This window comes from Suricata suricatta, chromosome 13 (assembly GCF_006229205.1).
Source record: "Suricata suricatta isolate VVHF042 chromosome 13, meerkat_22Aug2017_6uvM2_HiC, whole genome shotgun sequence".
NCBI lineage: Eukaryota > Metazoa > Chordata > Mammalia > Carnivora > Herpestidae > Suricata > Suricata suricatta.
Window position 1 is genome coordinate 29580591 of NC_043712.1, and position 21265 is coordinate 29601855.

The 21265-nt window shown below is 41.1% G+C and overlaps 1 protein-coding gene across 1 annotated transcript in view; it reads left to right on the top strand.

Moving 5' to 3' along the window:
• Nucleotides 1-21265, top strand: part of GRIN3A (glutamate ionotropic receptor NMDA type subunit 3A) — a gene marked incomplete at its 5' end in the record, with an annotated part of 169491 nt that overhangs the window by 101123 nt on the left and 47103 nt on the right. Inside the window, 2 exons of the mRNA XM_029919646.1 lie at nucleotides 13306-13451; nucleotides 17718-17833. Coding sequence (XP_029775506.1) covers nucleotides 13306-13451; nucleotides 17718-17833 — 262 coding nt within the window. The remainder of the gene's footprint in view (nucleotides 1-13305; nucleotides 13452-17717; nucleotides 17834-21265) is intronic.

Consider the following 21265-nt stretch of genomic DNA (forward strand, 5'->3'; position numbering starts at 1 on the left):
TGCTACATGAGAATTTTCTCAAATTTGCAGAAGAAGGAAAAAGAAAATGCCTTTTAACTCAGCTGACTGCTGCCCTCTGATGCTTAGTTCAAAAAGCAAAATGCTACTGTGTGATTCATTTAACGGACCAAATATGCTGAACAGAAAAGAAAGATAAGCAAACACCAGCTCACTCATAAGCTGGAAGTTGGTCTCAAGTGGAAAGAAAAGCTGGGAACCATGGTCTAGGCAAGCTGCCATGGTGGGAGGAGAGGCATCTTTTCTTGGATACATTCATTCAGAATAGATGCTTGCCTCTTGGAGGGTCCCTCCATCATAAGGGCTCAATCACTGATTCCCTTGAGCTCCAGAGCAAAAACAGATTGCCTAGTCAGCCATGACAAATAAAATTATTGGATACAGTCCAAGTCACCCCCGAGGGCTAGCCTAGGAAAAAATGTAGCAAAAGGAAAGGATTTCTCTTTTTATGGTTATTCAGAGCTTGTCCTTTTGTTTGATGTTTTCCTTTGGCAGCTTCTCTAAGAGGCTGGTTTCCTGGGTTCGGTGCTGTGGGATTACTGACCTTTAGGCTAACCCTCCTACTGTATTTTTACACCCAACCCATCCTGAATAAAGACCAAATTGGATATGCTTTAAGATTTCAATCTTCTGAGTTTTATAATTAAATAAAAACGGGCATTAAAACAAGTTCGTACGTGCAAGGACTTGGGTGGAGTTGTGCCAAAAAGCTTACATCACATAGCCTGGAGATAAATTTATTGCTGTTTTCATTCATTTGCATTTAATCAGGCAAGAATTGCTGACTCTAGGTTCAGCAAGGACTTTACTGCCTGATCATTCTGCAGGGTATAGTATTGCTGGTGATGGGCAATGACTCAAGTGAGAAGTTTGAGTTCCACAGTCCATAGGTCATTTTTCACCTTGAAGGTGGTTGGATAGCCAGTCAATTACATAAACTAAAAGCCAGCATTATTCTGATGCCATAGGCTTAAAGGAAATCTCCCCTTTTCCATAAGAGGCATTGGTTCTGGCCTCGGATGACCTGGTTCATGCCCCAGTTCTGCCACTTAGAGTAGAATCACATCTTTGGAGGAATCATGGTTCTAGACTAATTGCATTATGATCATATTTACCTTTGAAACTCCCATTATGACAATATCTTACATATATTTGGGTTCTAGTGTCAACTGGCCAGTATGTATACCAACCGACTCCAACACTACAGGCTAAAGAGCCTGAAGAAAGTGATTTCATAGCTCCAAGCTTTATTCTCCATCCATGAACTGGAGTATTAACAGAAGCTGAAATGAGATGATGCATGTGGGGGGCCCATGTATATAATCAGCACAATAAATGATAGCTATGGGTATTAGCAGATTGTTAAGAGCTAATTGAGCTCCCATAATCAGTTATTGATCTCTATGTACAGTGGCTTAACTCTTTCATTTAACCATTTTGCAGAAAAGGGAACTGAGTCACAGCGGTGAAGGGGATAGTTGGTAAAACCATAGTGGTCAAGAGCATAAATGGAGCCACACAGACTGCCCAGTGCTGTCATTACCTGGTTCCATAAGCCCAGACAAGTCAGTTGCTCTGTGCTTCAGGATTCTCATCTATAAAATGGATAGAATGAAAGAATCAGCCCCATAGGATTGTTGTAAAAATTTAAAGAGTTAATATGTTTAAGGCGTTTAAATAACGCCTGGCAGTGGTGAGCTATCTCATCGTTGTCATCATCCTCACCATCACCTCCGTTGTGTTTATGGTTCTTCCATGCTTCTTCATTTGGAAACACCATTAGTGTGGGTAGGACCAGTAGTGAAATCATCCATCTGGCATGTAGGGGAGAAAAGGACTAAGCTCCGCAAGATCACTGCACATAAAATGGAGTTTGAAGGGGATTTTGAATAAGACAATCGGAAGACAACCGGAAGGATCTCAGTGAACGGAATAGGATAGGCTGAGATGCATGAAATGGGTGGTGGGTATTAAAGAGGCCACTTGTGGTGACCTCTGGGTGTTAAAGGTAAGTGATGAATCGCTAAATTCAGCTCTTGAAACTCACATTACACTATATGTTACTAACTGGAATTTAAATAAAAATTTGAAACTATAAAAAAATGGGTGAAAACAAATGAAATAAATCAACTAATGTCAAAAAAAAAAAAAAAAGAACACAAAAAGTAGGATAGGCAGTTCCAGATGAATAGAATAAGACATTGAGACCAGGGTCAGTCAGAGAAGAAGCCAAACAAAGTGACTCACATGAAAGAAAGAGAAGGGGAAACAAAAGACATTGGGAGAGTAGCAGTAATTCCCCTACAGAAATCCTATCGTTCATGAGTTTAGTTATAGAAATCTTATCGTTCATGGGTTTAGTCTCTCTAGTGTCTAAAGGCTGGATACTATAAACACCATAATAAAAGGCCCTACCCTTGTATTATTGTGCATGACTCAGAAATATACCACAGACTTCCAGAGGCCTGATAAATGAGTACCACAGTGTCATTTCATGCATGTTGCCAAGCAATTTGATTGTTTCAAGAAGGAAATAAAGACTGGAAACTTACGGTTTCATAAATACTAGATGGGGAAGTGTTATTGAACGTGACATACTAAAAAGAAGAAATGACAATTACTTTTATCAACCATATTCATTTCAGAAGGGATATATTTAACGGGATTATATTTGAGCCTGAGTTAGGTTTTTTGAGCTCACCTTTGCCTTATTTGTGGGACGTGAAACAAGTCCCTTCTTCATTTCTCATTATGAGCCTAAATCTTCCTATGGTACAGATCAGGAAGTACGACAGTGGAACGTTTTGATACAAAGACTCTGGGGTCTAAGTTCAGAACCCTCCTATATGTTTATTTGTTGAGTGATCTTGGAGAATCTATTTAAATGCAAGTCTTAGTTTCTTGTGTTAAAGTTGGAGATGATAGTAAATACCTCATAGGGTTGTTATGAAGCTTAAAATTATAATCCATGTTAAAGTTTTAGCACAATGCTTGACATATAGAGAGTGTGTAATAAATGGAAGCTACCTCTAGTGTTAGCTATAAAAGTAAGTAAATGGACTAAATGATCTGTAGCATGTCCTCCAGCGTAGATTCCATATTTTTATAGCCTCCCCGACTTTGGCATCTCTTTTCAAGTTCAGTCCCTAGGCTAGGCCCCACCTGTAACTCAGGTAGTGACCGGAGCATTAGGGTGACTGCCGTGGCAGCAGAGGTGTGTGTGAAGATGTGGGGGTGCTGGCAGTGGGGGGTGCGGAGAGCAGGGTTCGGTCCTCCCACAGCCACCCCAAGACTGCCAGATGTTGAGCATGAGCATTTGGGCCCCATGGGATCCAGGATGTATGTGCTTGTTTTGGAGAGCTTGGCCAAACCATCTAGCTTGTTTCTTGCCTTTTATGAGTAGAACACAGAAACCATCCTACGACTTGAACCTTGTGAATGGAATAACATGCATGAGTGAGTTTTGTAAACAGCACAGTTCAAATGTTGCTGTTCTTGCTGCTGTTACCTTGATAAATACCTTGTTTAAAAACCAAAGCGTAGAGGCTCTCTGCCTTATTTCTTTAAGCTGGCACTTGTTCGGATTAAACTGACTAGTCTCGAGGAGTGCCTGTCATATCTGCAGTTCCTCAGAGAAGATGAATCTTTCCTGAAGGCGGTATAAACTAGAGATTAAGAGCACAAGTTCTGTGGATTCAGTTCCTTGGTCGGCCATTTTCTGGTTGTATGGCCTTGGGCAAGTTGCTAAACTGCTTTAAGCTTCAGTCCCTGCCCCCCCCCCACCCTCACCCCCATCTTTAAAATGGGGATAATGATTATATGTAGCACAAAAAGACATCATGAGGATTACATGAGGTGATGAATTTAAGGTCTTGGCACAATGCCTGGAATGAAGGAAATACGCAGTAAGGGTCAGCTATTACCATTATTAAGATAATGAAGGAAATAATACAGAACTCACAAATAGCTGCAGCTTTGATGAAATGGCAGATACACGAAGTCTGCATCGAAAGGATGAGGACTGGAGGAACATGGCAAAGAAGAAAATGAAATGAAGGAAACATCTCAGCCTGAGTGAGCAGGTGTGTCCCTGGCCGGTTCTCGTAACTTCAGGCCTGTGCAGAACATGCCAATGGCCCCTGCCCTTGGATTTAAGATGTAGTTCAAAATTAGTCTAAGCATCATACTAATGCTTCAATCTAAAATTCTGTGACCAGGGCTTTTCAATTACTGGCCCTAAAAAGACCCAGAGGACTGTAGTAGCCAGAAACCTCCCTGTCGGGACATTGATAGGCCAGGAAGCTCAAAAGTAAGATGTGCTGTCAGACTAAAGCCTGAATCTGTGCAGCGCCAGGAAGTCTGCTGAGATGTATCAGCCCCACTTCTGTTCATTCACCCTCCAAGGTGGCATCTCTTATCTCTGATTGATGGGGTTTTTAGAATGGAGTAAACTTTCAAATATGGGAATCAATGAAATAGTTAGATCAATATTGTCTACACCCAGGTCTGGCAAGCATTTTCTTCTTGGGCCAGATAGTACTGTGTGAGGCTTTGTGAACCCGTACACTCTCTCTGACACCTACCCAACTCCACTGCTATAGAACAAGAGCAGCCATAGACAGTATGTAAATGAAGAGCACGTCTGTGTTCCAATAAAACTTGACTTACGAAAGCAAGCAATAGACCACAATCGGCCCACATGGCATAGTTTGCTAACCTCTATTCTATATGAGGGTTTGGGTGCAATGCCTCAGGTCGTCAGAAGGACCTGGACTAAAGCTCATATAAATCAAACATGATGTCAGAGAATAGTGTTGACGAGAGATGAGCTGACCTAACATAGAGGGCTTCAGACTAAACATCAAAAGAGGAAGGAAAATCCTTAAATTTAAATGGAGAGCCTTGCTTTCATAGAAGAAAATAGGAATAACATGGAAAAAAGAATTACAACATAGAGTGTCCTCAGTCATTCACATTAGAGAGAGACTGAGCAGGGCTCTGGAACATTGTTTCCAGCCTCATTTTTGTGTATTCTAATGTTCCATGAACACACATCCCTATTTGCTGGGAACAGTCTTAATGGGTCTGTTTTTCCTCTGTAATAATCAGTAGTGACCCCTTTTGAAGAAGTGTCCCAGTTTGCAGTATAAATTATATGGCTACGTCTATAAAAACCAAAATGATTTTGAAATTGTAGCATGTGTTATTTAAAGTTAAACTTTATGTGTTATTTAAAGTTAAAACTTGGACAATAACAAGTCTGTAAAAGCAGAATGTAGTACTAGACAGGGTGAGAGCTGCAAGTCATGGAGTCAGATCCAAATCTTAATATATTGCTTTCTGCTGGTCTTCCACAATATGCAGAGTCTCCCTGAATCTTAACCCTTCAGATGTAATAATAAATAATAAAAGTAACAATTTCATTAGATTTAAATGTATCAGCATATAGTAAATACGTGAAAATATTCACTGTTGTTCTTTATATTATTATTATATTTGAATGAGTAGATTGATTAGGTGGGACATAGAGTCATCTCTCCTATACAGAAGATAGGCTTCAAGAGGAGTGATTTCCTTTTCTCTGAAGACATTCAAGCAGAGATTTAACAAGCACTTAATAGTGATGTTATAAATAAAGCCTTGCTGCTCCAAGTCTCATCCATGAACCAAGAGTCAGCATCCATAGGGATCTTGTTAGAAATGCAGACTCTTGGGGCTCCTGGGTGGCTCAGTTGGTTAAGCATCCGACTCTTGATCACAGCTCAGGCCATGATCTCATGGTTCATGAGATCAAGCCCTGAGTCCTGTGTCAAGCTCTGTACTAAGTGCACAGACCTGCGTGGGATTCTCTCCCTCTTCCTACCTCTGCCCCTCCCCACCCTCAAAAACTAAATAAACTTGAAAAAAAAAAGAGGGGCTACTGAGTGGCTCCGTCGGTTAAGCATTTAAGTTCAGCTCAGGTAATGATCTCATGGTTCGTGAGTTCAAGCCCTGCATTGGGCTCTGTGCTGACAGCTCAGAGCTTGGAGCCTGCTTCTGATTCTGTGTCTCCCTCTCTCTCTCTGCCCCTCCCCCGTGCATGTGCTCGCTCGCTCTCAAAAATAATAAATGTTATGAACATTTTTAAAAATAAATGCAAAGTCTCAGGCTCCAACCTAGACATAGTGAATCAGAATCTACATCTTAAAGAAATCCCAGGTGGTGTGTTTAGCTTTGCTATAAAAGATTCAGGAAATCAATGGGTGACTACAGTAGATGACGTTTAAAGCCCCTCTGAACTCTGAGACCACTCCGTATTATAGAGTCCACAGGTTTCAAATGGATAGAATGATGACATGGGGAGGAGCTATGGTCTCAATAGCTAGTTTATCCCATTTTACCCGGCAGGTTAAGAGTTCCCCTTTCCACTCAATTCTAAAGGACATTACCAAGTCTAGTGACTACATTCCATTTATTAAAGTACAATCTCAAATAAATACAAATGTAGACCTCAAATGAAAATACTCACCATTAAGACTGTTTTCAAATCTAAAGCATCCTATCACCTTGGACATAGCCCCTTGATTATTCCTTGAGTTTGCTTCCAATTTTTTTTTGAGGACTTCTCTGCTTTCTCCAAAACATGTATTTGATTATTCTCCATGTAGGGGTTCTGCGTAGAGTTCAGTATTCCATTAATGCTGAACACTTCACACACAGATGGATAGTTTAACCTTTGATATTTCCCAAGGCCCAAAGAGGTTGAAACAAATATAAACAGAACTGGAAGAGCTGGTAAGATATTTAGCTGAAACTTTAAAGACATTTTTCTCTCTCTGGGACTTCCTGGTGATGGCTGTAACACAGCTCAACTGCTTCAGTTCTTTGTATATATTATCTTCTCTCCTTTGTGCAGGCTTTCTGACATCCCTGGCTGTTTGAATTACACACGGCATGGACACACAGGATGGACTGTGCTGGCCCATCGGGTTGCATCCGTTCTTCTTAGATCCCTTTTCTGATTCCATTATTCTGTGACTGCTGAATAGCCCATTGTGTTTTCCCATTAGAATCTCACACAGAAAAATTTTAAAAGAATATATTATCTCAAAAAAATTAAGATAAGAATTAAAGGGAAAAACACAGGGAAAGAAAGACAACATGAAATGGGACAAAAGTATCAAGTTTTTAATGTGTGTAACCTAAGAGAACGTTATATTAATAATGATGATTCATGACACCAGTATCTATTAAGCATCTACTGTGTGCCAAGCACTGTGTTTGTTGCATAACCATGATGATGATGACGACAGTAATAGTAGGTAACATTTCTTGATGACTTATGGCCACACAGATGAGATAGTCATGGGCCCTGCCCTTGTGGGAAATTATAAGCTAGCAGGAAAAGCAGACATTGAACAAATAATTCCAAGGTTTATCAATATTATGGCAGGGTATAGTGGGAGAGAGTTATAGGTGACGTAATCTAGACTAGGGCTTAGTGAAAGCTTCTGTGGGGAAGCAATGTTTAAGAGTTAGCTATGCAAAGGAAAGGTTGGGTTGAGGAGAAAGAGCATTCCAGGCAGAGTGAAGACTATTGGCAAGAGCTCTGCTCAAGCAAAAAGTATATGTTGGAAGAACTGAGAGAACTTGGAGGCTTAGAGGACCAGGAAGAGCGTGGGGAGATGAGGCTGGAGAAAAGAAGGCAGAGAAAGGTTATCCAGAATCTTGGAGTTCTCATGAGGATGGCACATCTACCCAAGGGCAATTGGGAGCCACTGATAAGCAAGTGAGTAAGTGATGAGCTTTGGGCTCTAAGATTACTCTGACTAGACTGGAGAAGCGAGGAATATGCAGGGGGTAGAAATGATGGTGGCTTAGACCAGAGAAGTGGCAGTGTTTGTAAAACATCTCCAAGATAGAGTAGCATCCCTGTTGGGCTAATAAAATCCTTCCTCCCATTGGAGTCTGGTTATTTGTGTTAGTGTTGAAGGAAGTTTTCCTTCACAGGCATTAGAATCATGTGAGGCAGATTCAGGAGCCCTTGAGCAAAAGGCAACTGAAAGCCATGGAAAAGAAATATAAAGGGCTATTTCTCCACTGGAATATGGGTCTACATCTGCTGGTTTGTGACTCTTTCCCACAACATGAAAAGGAAAGAAGTACTGATGTGCTCAACAGGCAAGAGAAGCTCATGATTTGCCTAGAAACAATTTGTAGGTCACAAAAGTATTTTAACAGAGTAATGTGCAGAAATGGACTATTGAAAGGGATTCTTTTCATATATAAGACAAAAGTATTGAATTACTGACCTAACATCTGTTTAGGGATGTTAACTGACCCTTTAAAGGAGGGTTCATTTTGAAAGCTGGAGTTGTAAGCTAGATTGTTAGCCCCTCTTGTGCTACATGGGATGACAAAGTCCTCACTTCACTCTGGGTTCAAAAAAGAGTTATCAATCATTGGTCAAGCATTTTAGTTGAGCAACTATATGATGGAAGGCTTTGGAATACAGCGGTTAATCACACATTTATCACACACAGCTTCCAGTCCAGTGAACAAGCTGAAAGTATAGACATTAAGCTATAACACAATTAAATTTAAGACGTGCTACTGTGATAGATTCTAGCAAAGAAAATTCTGTGTACTGTGAGGGCTTATGGAAGGAGGGTGTGGTGCAGGCAGAGAGTAAGGGAAGTGATGAATGAACTGAGATGTCAGGCAAGTGGAGAGAAATAGATAAGCAGTTGGGGTGCCTGGGTGGCTCAGTCAGCTAAGCATCTGACTTCAGCTCAGGTCATGATCTCATCACTCACGAGTTCAAGCTCCACATCGGGCTCTCTGCTGTCAGCACTGAGCCTGCTTTGGTTCCTGTTTCCCTCTCTCTCTGGCCCTCCCCAGCTCATGATTTCTCTCTATCTCAAAAATAAGTAAATAAACATTTTAAAAAGGGGTGCCTGGGTGGATCAGTTGTTTAAGCGTTCAACTTCAGCTCAGGTCATGATCTCGCAGTTCATGGGTTCAAGCCCCGCATCAGGTTCTGTGCTGACAGCTCAGAGCCTGGAGCCTGTTCCAGATTCCCCTCTGCCCCTCCCTTGTTATCACTCTGTTTCTCTCTGTCTCAAAAATAAATAAACATTAGGGAAAAAAAAGAAATAGATAAACTGTAAAATGAGGTACATTGACAAATCTATAGCACACCTGTTGGGTGCCAAGTGTCATATAGGTCACTGTGATATGCAAATGAATGAAACTCAGTCTGCATGTTGGGGAAAAGAACCTGGGAATTAGTCATGCTAATTGCTAGCTGTGAGAATCTGATTGTTACTTTAACTGCCCAAATCTCAGCATCTTAATCTATAAAACAAGAAAAATCACATCTATCTTGCTGGATTATTGTGAGAATTAAAAATATTACAGCCCTTAGCTCACCACCAGGCACATAAGTCACAAGTTTTGTAATGACCACACCAAGCGTCAGTATGACATAGTATCTATCAGAAGCAATGTCCACATTGTTCAAAAATTCACTGTTTTCCATCAGACTGCCTGGGTTCAAATCCCAGGTCTGACATTTGCTAGCTCTATGACCTTGGGCAAATGACAAACTATCTAATCAGTAGTTTCTTCATCTATAAAAGGAAGAAAATAAAAATATCTCATGAGTTTCTTGGGAGAGTCAAAGGAAGTAATGCACAAGAAGAATGAAGATAATTAAATAAAGAGCTAGACTACATATTAAATATGTGCAAGGTGCTATACCAACACAGATAGAGTAAACTGTTTCTGGTTTTGTACTAGATAGGAGGGTGAAGCTAGTTAAGACCAAAGATTTCATATAGAAAGACTTGACCTAGGCCTTAAAAAATGAGTAGGTGTTACAGAGACAGAATGCTGTTAGCCTTGCCTTGCTCAAGCCACAAGGCTGCAATTTGCCACTGTGAGAATGCCAAGGGGAGCCTAAAGCTTGAGGAGAATATTTTAAATGTGTATTAATTTATTTTGAGAGAGAGAGAGCATGCATGCAAATGGGGAAAGGGGAGACAAAGAGAGAGAATCCCAAGCAGGCTCTGAGCTGTCACCTAGGAGCCCGATGCAGGATTCAAACTCACAAAGTGTAAGATTATGACCTAAGCCAAAATCAAGAGTCAGATGCTTAACCGATTAAGCCACCTCAGTGCCCCAAGAATATTTTAAAAGACTAGTGAGTTTATTGTAATAAGCATCTTCTCTCCAGTTGCTGCCATGAGCTGCAAGGCAGGTTGATAATAGGATGGGCTTTGGAATCAGACAGACTGGGTTTAATTCAGTCCCTACGACTTCTAACTGTGTGATCTTATGCCAGTTACTTTATTGTTTCTCTAAGCTTCAGTTTATTAATCATTAAAAAGGAGGTAATAGGGGCGCGTGGGTGGCTCAGTCAGTTAAATGTCTGACTTCGGCTCAGGTTATGATCTCATGGTATGTGAGTTCAAGCCCTGCATTGGGCTTTGTCCTGACTGCTCAGAACCTGGAGTCTGCTTTGTAATCTGTGTCTCCCTCTCTCTCTGTCCCTCGCCCGCTCACTTTCTCTCTCTCTCTCTCTCTCTCTCTCAAAAATGAATAAATGTTTTAAAAAATTTCTTTTAAGGAAGTAGTAATAGTGCCCCTTCATGAAGCTGCTATGAGGAATAAAGATAATACATGGAAAGCACTAAATATCATGTTTGGCACATAATAAATATTCAGTAAATATTAGCCGCTGTTGTTATTGTTGGTGCCTCATTATGGTTATGCTGGCAGAGAACATTAGAATGTGTTCAGTGTATGGCACAGTTAAATTCATCACAAGGGCATGCCTTATCACCCCCTCACCAGGGGGATCTGCAACATTCATCATAAACAACCAGGTGGTGAGTTCCTGCGTGGGAATGATTGCACGTATTTACCTCTGTGGTCCCAGTAACTTTGAAAGTTGTATAAAGTAGGCCCTCCATAAATGTTGAATAAATTAGTGAGGGATTTGTTTTGCTGGTCATAAAATAAATTTTGTTCTAGTTATAAACATGAGGCATGTTTCTGTAAATCTACAAATAAATAAGTACACCTGTAATTTCACCAGCAATGGAATGGCCATTGTTAGTATCTTGATAAATTTTCTTCCAAAGTGTGTGTGTGTGTGTGTGTGTGTGTGTGTGTGTGTGTGTGTGTAACATCTATGATACATGTTGGGGATCATGACATTTAAAGTAACCATATAGATATTTAATTTGATCATACCGTATAAAAGCTCTTTCTCCATTGGTCATCTGAGCATTTGTCTTGTTTTCATTAAATGTGCTTCAAGGGAGGCTGGGTGGTTCAGTTGGTTGAGCATCTAACTCTTGATTTTGGCTCAGTTCATGATCACAGGGTCATTAGATTGAGCCCTATGTCAGGCTCCATGAGCATGGAACCTGCTTAAGATTCGCTCTCTCTCTCTCTCTCTCTCTCTCTCTCTCTCTCTCTCTCCCTCCCTCCCTCCCTTTCTCTCTATATAGATCTCTATCTTTCCCTCTGCCTCTCTGCCCCTCTCCCTGGCTCATGATCTCTCTCTCTCTCAGATTAAAATGTGTGTGTGTGTGTGTGTGTGTGTGTGTGTGTGTGTGCTTCAGAACATGATTTATACATTGCATAACATTCTGCTTGGGATTCTCTCTCTCCCTCTCTTTCTTTGCCCCTCCCCTCCTTGCATTCTCTCTCTTTTTCTCTCTCTCTCTCTTGCAAAATAAATAAACTTATAAAAAATTCTGTATTATTTTCATCAAAGAAAATTACAAACATATTTAAAGAAAATGCTGCCTGGGGCGCCTGGGTGGCTCAGTCAGTTGAGCGACTGACTTTGCCTCAGGTCATGATCTCATGGCTCCGCTCATGGGTTCAAGCCCTGTGCCAGGCTCTGTGCTGACAGCTCAGAGCCTAGATCCTGCTTCATATTCTGTGTCTCCCTCCCTCTCTGCCCCTTGCCTGCTCATGCTCTATTTCTCAAAAATAAGTAAACATGTAAAAAATTATTAAAAAATAAAAATAAAGTGCTGCCTACAATTTCAGGACCTCTATAAGCTTCATGAAGCCCATCCATGGAGTCCTGTCCCAGGATTGCAGGTCAGAATCAGTGATATCAAATATGTTAACATGAAGCAGAACAAAAAAGTGCAGGAACTTTTATGTGACAATTGTGACTGCTGACTACAGGCTATTCAACTATTTTTATAACATGGCCCAATCCAGTTCATTCTTATATTGGGAATAATCTTAAGTTTAGATGCTACATTAATACTTCTGTACAACTTTCATGAGTAATAGTGTTGCATGTGCTGCATCCTTATTATCCTGGTGACGGAAAGCCTCTGCAGAGCTCTGGGTGTGCTGCTTCTCCTCACCGCAAGGTTGTGCACTCTGTTAGTATGAAAACTATATTAATCTATTCCCACTCCCCTTCTCCTCTGTGGCTCCTAACTGTCTCACATCCCAGTCCATTTGAGCAAATAAACAGCATGACTTAGCACTGGAAAATCCATTTATTTAAAGGAAAGAGAGAATTTCATAATTATACCAAATATAAATTCAACAAACTTAAAATACAGCATAAAACAGATGTACTCACTGTATTGGATCAGATATATTTCAATCTCAAGATGCAAGTGTTTTTTGTTGATTTTTTTTAACATTTATTTTTGAAAGAGAGAGAGATGGAGCATGAGCGAAAGAGGGGCAGAGGGAGAGGGAGACATAGAATCCAAAGCAGCCTCCAGGCTCTGAGCTGCCAGTGCAGAACCCAGTGTGGGGCTCAAACCCACGAACCATGAGATCATGACCTGAGCCGAAGTCAGATGCTTAACTGACTGAGCCACCCAGGCATCCCTCAAGATGCAAGGTTTTAATTAACTTGGCCTTTGTGTAGTTCTAACCAAGGAGCATAACCTTTAATTTATTATCTTTATACCTTTGTCTGATATGCAGTTTATAATAGTGAGGCTGACTCCATGTGCCAGTGTATACAGTGTCTAAAGAATTTTGATAGGTTCTCAATATAGAGAAGAAAATTGTTTTATGTTTGTTGTTTCCATATATTTGCTTCTGAATTTGGAACAATTACTTATGTGAAATCCAGGATACAAAAGAGCATGTGCATAGCTGCACATTTCTATGTACATGTTAATGACAATGTGTGTTTGAAAAATTGTAAATCACTATTATGTCCCAAGGGATGATGGGAGAAGAAAAGTTTGAAACCAATTCTAAGAATAATTTATATTAAAGGCCTTTGTTTTTCCTTCTCCCTCATAGCTACACCATCCCTCTCAAGGCTTCCGCTTCGGAACTGTCCGGGAAAGCAGTGCTGAAGATTATGTGAGGCAGAGCTTCCCAGAGATGCATGAGTATATGAGAAGGTACAACGTACCAGCCACCCCTGACGGAGTGGAGTATCTGAAGTGAGTGTCAACCTCTTGGGTCCAAAGAGTTCTCGCTGAAAGAGAAGTCTAAGCTACCGATATATATAGTATTTGTTAGTTTTTTTAAATGACAGCTAAATATACCCACTGTGTGTTCAGTAACGACTCACACTGTGAGATCAAGAAGGCAGTATGGAATCGTGTGCATTTAATTATGTGACCTAGATTACTAGTTACCTGCATAGTCCCCGTTGGCAGTAGCTTTGCTCAAAGTGCCAGTGGGGTCATTAGCGTAGCAGATGGTGGGGGAAGTAAATGTTGGCTTGACATCACCGAGGAAACAATGGTGCTGAAATGATCAAACAGTCAGGGAATGTGGCCAGAGGATAAAGCGTCCCAAGACAACCCTTTCCTGCACAGTGAATCTCTAAGCCCACAGACTGTCTCCCTTTGCCACAAGGAAATGGGATTTATCTTAGAGATTTCCTGTAGAAAGGAAATAAGATAAAAGGCAATGATTCCCATGCCTGCATTCTTCTCATCAGAATTTATGAGAAGCAATCAAGAGCAATCACATTGCCATGGCAGAGTATCAGAGCCTGTAATTCAGTGAAGCTGAATGCAAAGGAGGATGGGGCAGTTAGGGATTCTCTCTTCTAGTCTGCCTGGGAGAAGGGGATGACAGACCCCACAGCACGAGGGTGAACAGCCCTCTCCCCTGTGCCTGATGGTCTCAGGACAATGACATACATTCAAGCCTCCAATCCCTAAAATTGCACCGCCCAGGAAACTGGCTTTATCTTTGGTCAACCACAGTAAGCTTCCCAGTGGACAAAAGGACTTGCCACTTAGAATTCTCTTTTAAGAAAGAAGGGAAACGGGCACCTGGGTGGCTCAGACAGTTAAGCATCCAACTTCGGCTCAGTGCAGAGCCCACCTCAGATCCTCTGTCCCTCTCTTTCTCTCATTGTCCCTCCCTTGCTCTTTCTCTCTCTCAAAATAAATTAATTTAAAAAAAGAAGAGAAATAAAATAAATAAGTAACTTCATGGGACATAAGGGCTGTATGTTTCTCAAGAGCTCTGGCGACAGGCCCCTAAAAGCACTTATGGACTTTTTATAGAGCCTAGAGGGGAAGCCTTGGGCTCTCAGATTTCCAAAGCTCTGTGTGGTGTGTAAGCACTAGGAAATGACACTTGCAGTTTTGCAAGAGCTTTAAAATGTTAGAGTCCATCTCTAACACAGAGTGTAGTGCACCTTTGTCTTCCAGCTCCTCTTCTGTACTCTCTCCTTCAGGCAAATTCATGGCTGAGAGAGAGAGTAAGATGTCAGGGAGATGGCAGTGGCTCCCAGCTAGATAGTAATCGCTGACAAACCGGGCTCTTTTGGCGGCAGTGTGAACAGAGCAAGCTGAGCCACTACTGCGGCAGTCTCCAGGTCCACTCCACTCAGGCTCTTCATTTCTTCTGGAAGCTTCACCTGAGAAGGCCCCAGTGCTCAGAGTTATCCCCACTCTAGTATGGAGAGATGAACTCGTTAGAAAAGCAGGCACGGATGAAGATGCTGAGACCTTAAAGAAGCAACTTGTCCATGGTAATCTAGCTAGCAAGTGGCAGAGTCGGGATTAGAACCAGGTTCCTAGCATCCAGTCACTGCTGCAGGCCAGTCTAGGAACCATCACAGAAAAGCAGATCCTTGATGTTCAAAGAAGAGTCCGTGTTCCAGCGGCCTCCATGTTCCAGTTAGCTCTGGGGAGTTTGTGAGGAATGCAGACAGTCAGGCCCTCAGAAACTGCATTTTAACAAGCTCCCCCAGTGATTCGCTGATGAAGGTCTGTGAAACTGGCGTACAGGCAGAACTCACCATTAATGCCCTCTGACTTCTTATCTTTGGGGTTCTCTCTCCACTTTTGGCCCGGTCACTGCATATGCTCTCGGCCACCACTCCAAGAAACCACAGTCCTCCTGTCATCCCCCTCCTATCCCAGAGCCCTACGCTGCAGATCACAGCCTCTCGAGTCACCTGTTAGTATATGTTTTATGGTGGTTTATGCATTATTTTGTGGTGTCAGTATTACCAAGTGAACTCTCAAAAAAGACAGGATGTTTCTATAATTGGAAAAACAACAGGGGGCCCTGCCAACTCTAAGGATGATTCAGCCAGTCTAGAAACTGCTTATATCTGGATCACACCAGCCACATCCTCACAGTGATTCAGGGCCCCATGGGAGTCTGTGAGCTAATTGCTTCTTGCCTTCCTGTACAATAGACACCTGTCATAACTAAGTTCACTCCGCAGTCCAAAATCAGCAGTAATTATTTAAGGATACCACTGAGACTGGACCTCAGCAATTATTGGTTAGAAAAACTGAACCCCAATTTTTTTCTGTTGTTACTGCTACTTCAAATATTTGCAGAGTGTTGGTAAACGGTGACTTGTTGCTATGTAGCTCCCAAGGTACATTCTGTTACTGTGGCAGTAAAACTTTTATTGGAGAAACATCTTTCAGCCTGATTTTTATTTTATTGCCAAGATTCCATTAAGGTTCCTCATCACCAGCTCCTAGGAGAAAATTCACATCCTCAACCTTTTCTGAAGCTTCCCACAGCTGTGGAGCTGAGAGATGTTTTTTATTTTGGTTAAAGTTAAAGACAGGTCTCATTGCAACATAAATCCAATACCCCTGGAAAATGGAATACATTTTGAATAGGCTGTTCACTTCCTGGAAGAATAGAAGGAGGAAGTAGTGGCCATTGGCATCAAGAAAGGAAGTTGATCTGCTCCCTGTGAGTCCGTGTAAATATGTACTTCTTTCCCATGGATGGATCTTAGAGGGATAGAGAGGTGTCATTTGTTTTTAGATTTTTGATGGGTCCTAGCCATGTTCTATTCTGAGTTTGAGGCCACTCCACTGTATTGAATTCCAATAGACTGATTTTTGGCTCTAAGAGAGGAATGACTGAGCCCAGATAGAATAGAGAAGAGTTGTTCTCTTTGCCAAAATGGATATATAGCCCTGAGGGTCGGAGAGCCTTTTGTAAATGGATGTATGTCCTATAACTTTCCAAAAAGAATTTGAGGTGGCAGAAAACACTCATTGCATACACTGTAAATAGTTCCTTTTGGAACTCCTCCTCCTTTGCCTCCTTCCTAAATGGAAACTCATCCCATGCTGAGACATCTTTCTCTCCCTCTGGACCATCTCTGTGCCTACATTCAAAAAATGGCAAGAACATACAAGGCATCTGTTGGCATCTTGATCCCAGGCCAAGTCTGATTCACTGATATAGGCCAGAGACACCTACCTTGAATGATTCTTGCCTGAGCCACCTCCTAGGATGGGAGTGAAATATGATTCTCTGGAGATATATTAATAAAGCAGATCCCTAAGATCTATTACCTATGCTTCCCCTTCCTCATTGATTGAATGCTAGCTCAAGGATTTTAAAGAGACCTCAACCATCTTTCCCCTAGGAGTGCCAGATCTCATATTTGTACTTTCTTAATATGTATTCCTAAATATGAAATGATGTCTGGTCTCTGAAGAATATGATAGTGATCATAACAGAAAGAAATAAAAACATCCATATATTGATTAATGAGACTAGCTGGCTCCAGCACCTACTAGCTATATAACCTGGATCAAGTTACTTTGACTCTCCGAGCCTTGTCCTCTGCTAGAATAGGATAATACCAACCACCTCAGAGTCATTATGAGTGACACAGTGTGTGGAGAACAATAAATACCATGCCTTGCACAAAGGAGTCATTCAATTAATGTAAGAGAAATGAACCGTGGGGCACCAGGTGGCTCAGCTGGTTAAGAGTCCAGCTCTTGGATTTGTCTCAGGTCTTGATCTCAAGGTTCATGAGTTCGAACCTTGTGTCAGGCTCTGTGTTAACAGTGCAGAGCCTGCTTGGGATTCTTTCTCCCTCCTTCTCACTCTGCCCCTTCCCTGCTTGTGCTCTCTCTCTTTGTCAAAATAAACAAATTTAAAACAGAGAGAGAAATGAACCTTCCCATTCAATTCACAGTCACACTGGCTTTGTTGTTGGATTTAGTAGTAATAAAAGGAACTGGTAGACAAACCCATTGGAAAGATGTCATGCTGTCTTAGAAGAGTATCTGTTTCCTCTGCTCTGATCTCTACGGGTCAGGGAGTTGTCAACAGGCTGAGTCAGCAGCTACCTAGCTTGGGCAGCCCTTTCTGTCCAGGTTTCTGTCCCCTAAACAAAAGCCAGCTGTCAACCTTTCTGTCCATTAATGAATCATTTTTCTCTTTTCTTCTCTTGGTCTTAAATATAGGAACGATCCAGAGAAACTAGACGCCTTCATCATGGACAAAGCCCTTCTGGATTATGAAGTGTCAATAGATGCTGACTGCAAACTTCTGACAGTGGGAAAGCCATTTGCTATAGAAGGTATTAGCCAGTCACTCTCGATTCACTTTTACTCAGGATGTGCTCAGTTTGCCAACCTAGCAAGTCATAAATGCCAAAGTCAGAGGCAAAATGCTATTCATCTTCCCTTGTTTTCATTTTCAACTCATAAGCACTTAGCTATTAAGTTGCTGAAGTTAGGAATTTATTTTTCACCTACTCCACAAAACTTTGTTTACTCAATTGTTAGAAAAACAACAACAAGAAAAAAACACATTGCTATTGCCCAAATAATGTTGCTTGAGTATCTGAAAGTGGCAGCATGGTGTAACAATTTTCACTTAATCTGTCAAATCCTGCAATGAATCCAACACAAAACCTAAAATGATTGCATTCTGCAACTGAAAGGACCTCAGTGTTAATCTACTCCAATCTACTCCTTTTATCCACAAGAAAGTCCAAGGACATTACATCATTTTCACATAGTCACACAATTAGATGATCATCCTGGAATAATAATGCAAATCTCATGGTTCCTAAATAAATGCTTTTCCACTAGTAGGGAAAACAATAGAAAAAGAAATCTCCTTCTGTACCTTAGGAACCTTTAAGAGTCCTAAACAAAACCTTGTTTGGGACCTCAGGTTTGCCTTTCTGCCCACTGGCAGCAAATTTTGGCTCCCAACACGATCAACCAATCAGTCAAACTTCAGGACCAAAAAAGGATGGCTTTGTCAGTTGCTCCTTTCACTCTGCACAACAGTTGATATATGGAGCTGATAGTTTGAACCAGCAAATTTCACATCTCCCAATCCCCAGCTTCCCTTCTCTGACAGTACATGCTGGCTCTCAAGACAGCTATGCTCACTTGTCAGAAAACACTTTGACTTGAAACGGTCCCATGGGGGTGCACAAGTCCTATTTCCAGAAAACTCTGCCTTCCTGTATGTTAACCAGTGTATCAAAACTATTCTGATTCCAATTTCCCAGCCACAGTTGGTCTCTGTCTTCCCTAAACATATCAGCAAGTTTTTTACTTCAGTCTTTGTTTTTGTGATGAATGAGAATGGAAGAGCTGATGCTGTTTCTTCGAGCTTCTCCTAAGAGAAATCAATCTTTTCTCCAGGCAAAATGACCTCTACCTGAACCAGGGATAGAACTCAGGAAGAGAGAGATTTAGTGGTAGTCGTCTTATATTAAAACTACAATCTGAGATAGCAAAGTCTAAAAAAAAAAAGAAGAAGAAGAAGAAGAAGAAGAAGAAGAAGAAGAAGAAGAAGAAGAAGAAACAAAAGAAAAAGAGAAAGCAAGAAAACCAAAAGAACATTTATTATATGACCCCATTTTGATATAACAATGGGAAAAAATCCCATTTTTTGTGGCATCTGGGGATATGGAAGGGATGTTAGATTTTTTTTTCTGTCCTAGATGCTCTGGGTAATTGAGGTCCCTTCTGCCTTTAGCAGCTACTAACAATGAATCATTTGCAGCGGGCATAAGAATGAGGGGCTCCATTCTCCACCTTTGTCTTCAGGGTGCAACCTCATCTTGTCAAGAGACAGTGGTGAGATGGTTTGTTTGCCTCTCCTAGACCTTAGTGCCAGATGCCACACAATTAACTCCCCACTGGTTTCCTGTTTACATTTCCATCTGTGCTCCTGAGACTTCGTGTCTTACAGTTCCCATCATCTCCACAGACCACATTGTTTTCAAGGGTTTTCAAAGGGGATGAGCACAAAATGGCGCATGAAAGAGCTCTCTCTGCAAGAGGACAGAAAGACTAGATTTGAATAAAAACATTCTCATCGTTAGTTTATTCTAAAAAGAAAAAAAAAAGAACATTGCTGGTTTAGTCTGGATAAAGTGCAAATCAGAAAATTTAATTCAGTACTGCCCTTGCCGACAAGCTCACAGTTTACAAACAGAACTTGGTAAAACACAAAAGGAGGATACTTACAAGTCACGATAAATAATGTGATCGAGCTACTAGTAAAAGTCTTAATTGGTGCTTTAAAAAAATGTCAGTCTCCTAACTTTTTATGGAATATTTCTCTCAATGGCATTTTTAAAAGTATTATGTGCTTTAAGAACATTTATGTTTCTTGGGGTGCCTGGGTGGCTCAGTCGGTTGAGCGGCCGACTTTGGCTTGGGTCATGATCTCACAGTTCATGACTTCGAGCCCTGCATCGGGCTCTGTGCTGACAGCTAGGAGCCTGGAGCCTGCTTTGGATTCTATGTCTCCATCTCTCTCTGACCTTCCCTGTTCATGCTCTATCTCTCTGTCTCTCAAAAATAAATAAATGGTTTTTTTAATAGTTTATTGTCAGATTGGTTTCCATACAACACCCAGTGCTCTTCCCCACAAGTGCCCTCCTCCATCACCACCACCTCTTTTCCCCCCTCCCCCTTCCCCTTCAACACTCAGTTCGTTTTCAGTATTCAGTACTCTCTCAAGTTTCAATCCCTCTCTCTCCCCAACTCTCTTTCCCTCTTCCCCTCCCCCTGGTCCTCCATTAGGTTTCTCCTGTTCTCCTGTTAGACCTATGAGTGCAAACATATGGTATCTGTCCTTCTCTGCCTGACTTATTTCGCTGAGCATGACACCCTCGAGATCCATCAACTTTCCTACAAATGGCCAGATTTCATTCTTCTCAAAAAATAAATGTTAAAAAAAAATTTTAAAGAACATTTATGTTTCTTGAACTTATAAAGATGTGGACTTATTAATTAAATAAAATTTATAGGAATAAAAATGTCATGAAAGCAATTTATGACCAATTCTTACCCTTTTAGCTTACAGAAATGTTTTATATCTGTATCTGTATCAGCTGTGTAATAAGTTATATAATAGATGATGTATTACCTATTGTATAACTCGTTCAGTTAAATCTGAAATAAGTACTTAATTCACTTACTGATGTAGTCCATCAAAGGACCCTGAGAGTCTGCACCTACTTTCCCAAGTGCTTAAATGGCTTTGGGAACTTAAGAGGGAAAACAGAGTCCTTGGATTTTTTCCTGTTGAATGTACCTTCACTTTATATAGTATTGACATCACATCAGCAGCTTGTGATTACTGATCGCCCCTCCCAACTGCTCCATTCTGCATTTATTTAGGCCTAAAAGGTAAAAGTGAGGCAAATGTGAGCCAGTGGCTTCACTCTGATTTTGAAACCTTTTCCTGAGGACTCAGCACAGCAACCCAAAACTATTAAGAATTCAGAAGCATGTGGAAAGCCTTTCGTCATATTAAATACCACACATCAGGGACACAAAGACATATAGTGTACCCTGGAAAAGAAGAAAGTGTTGAGATAAATGAATACATGTCCCAAATTTATGCATTGGAGTTAGCTGACAATAAAGGTCAAACGAGAAGAAAGAGTAATGGAACCACACAGTAATGATTTGTGACCTTTCTGCCAAAGACCTTTGCCTGTTTTTGAGTTTGTTCCTTTACTTGCTTTCCACTG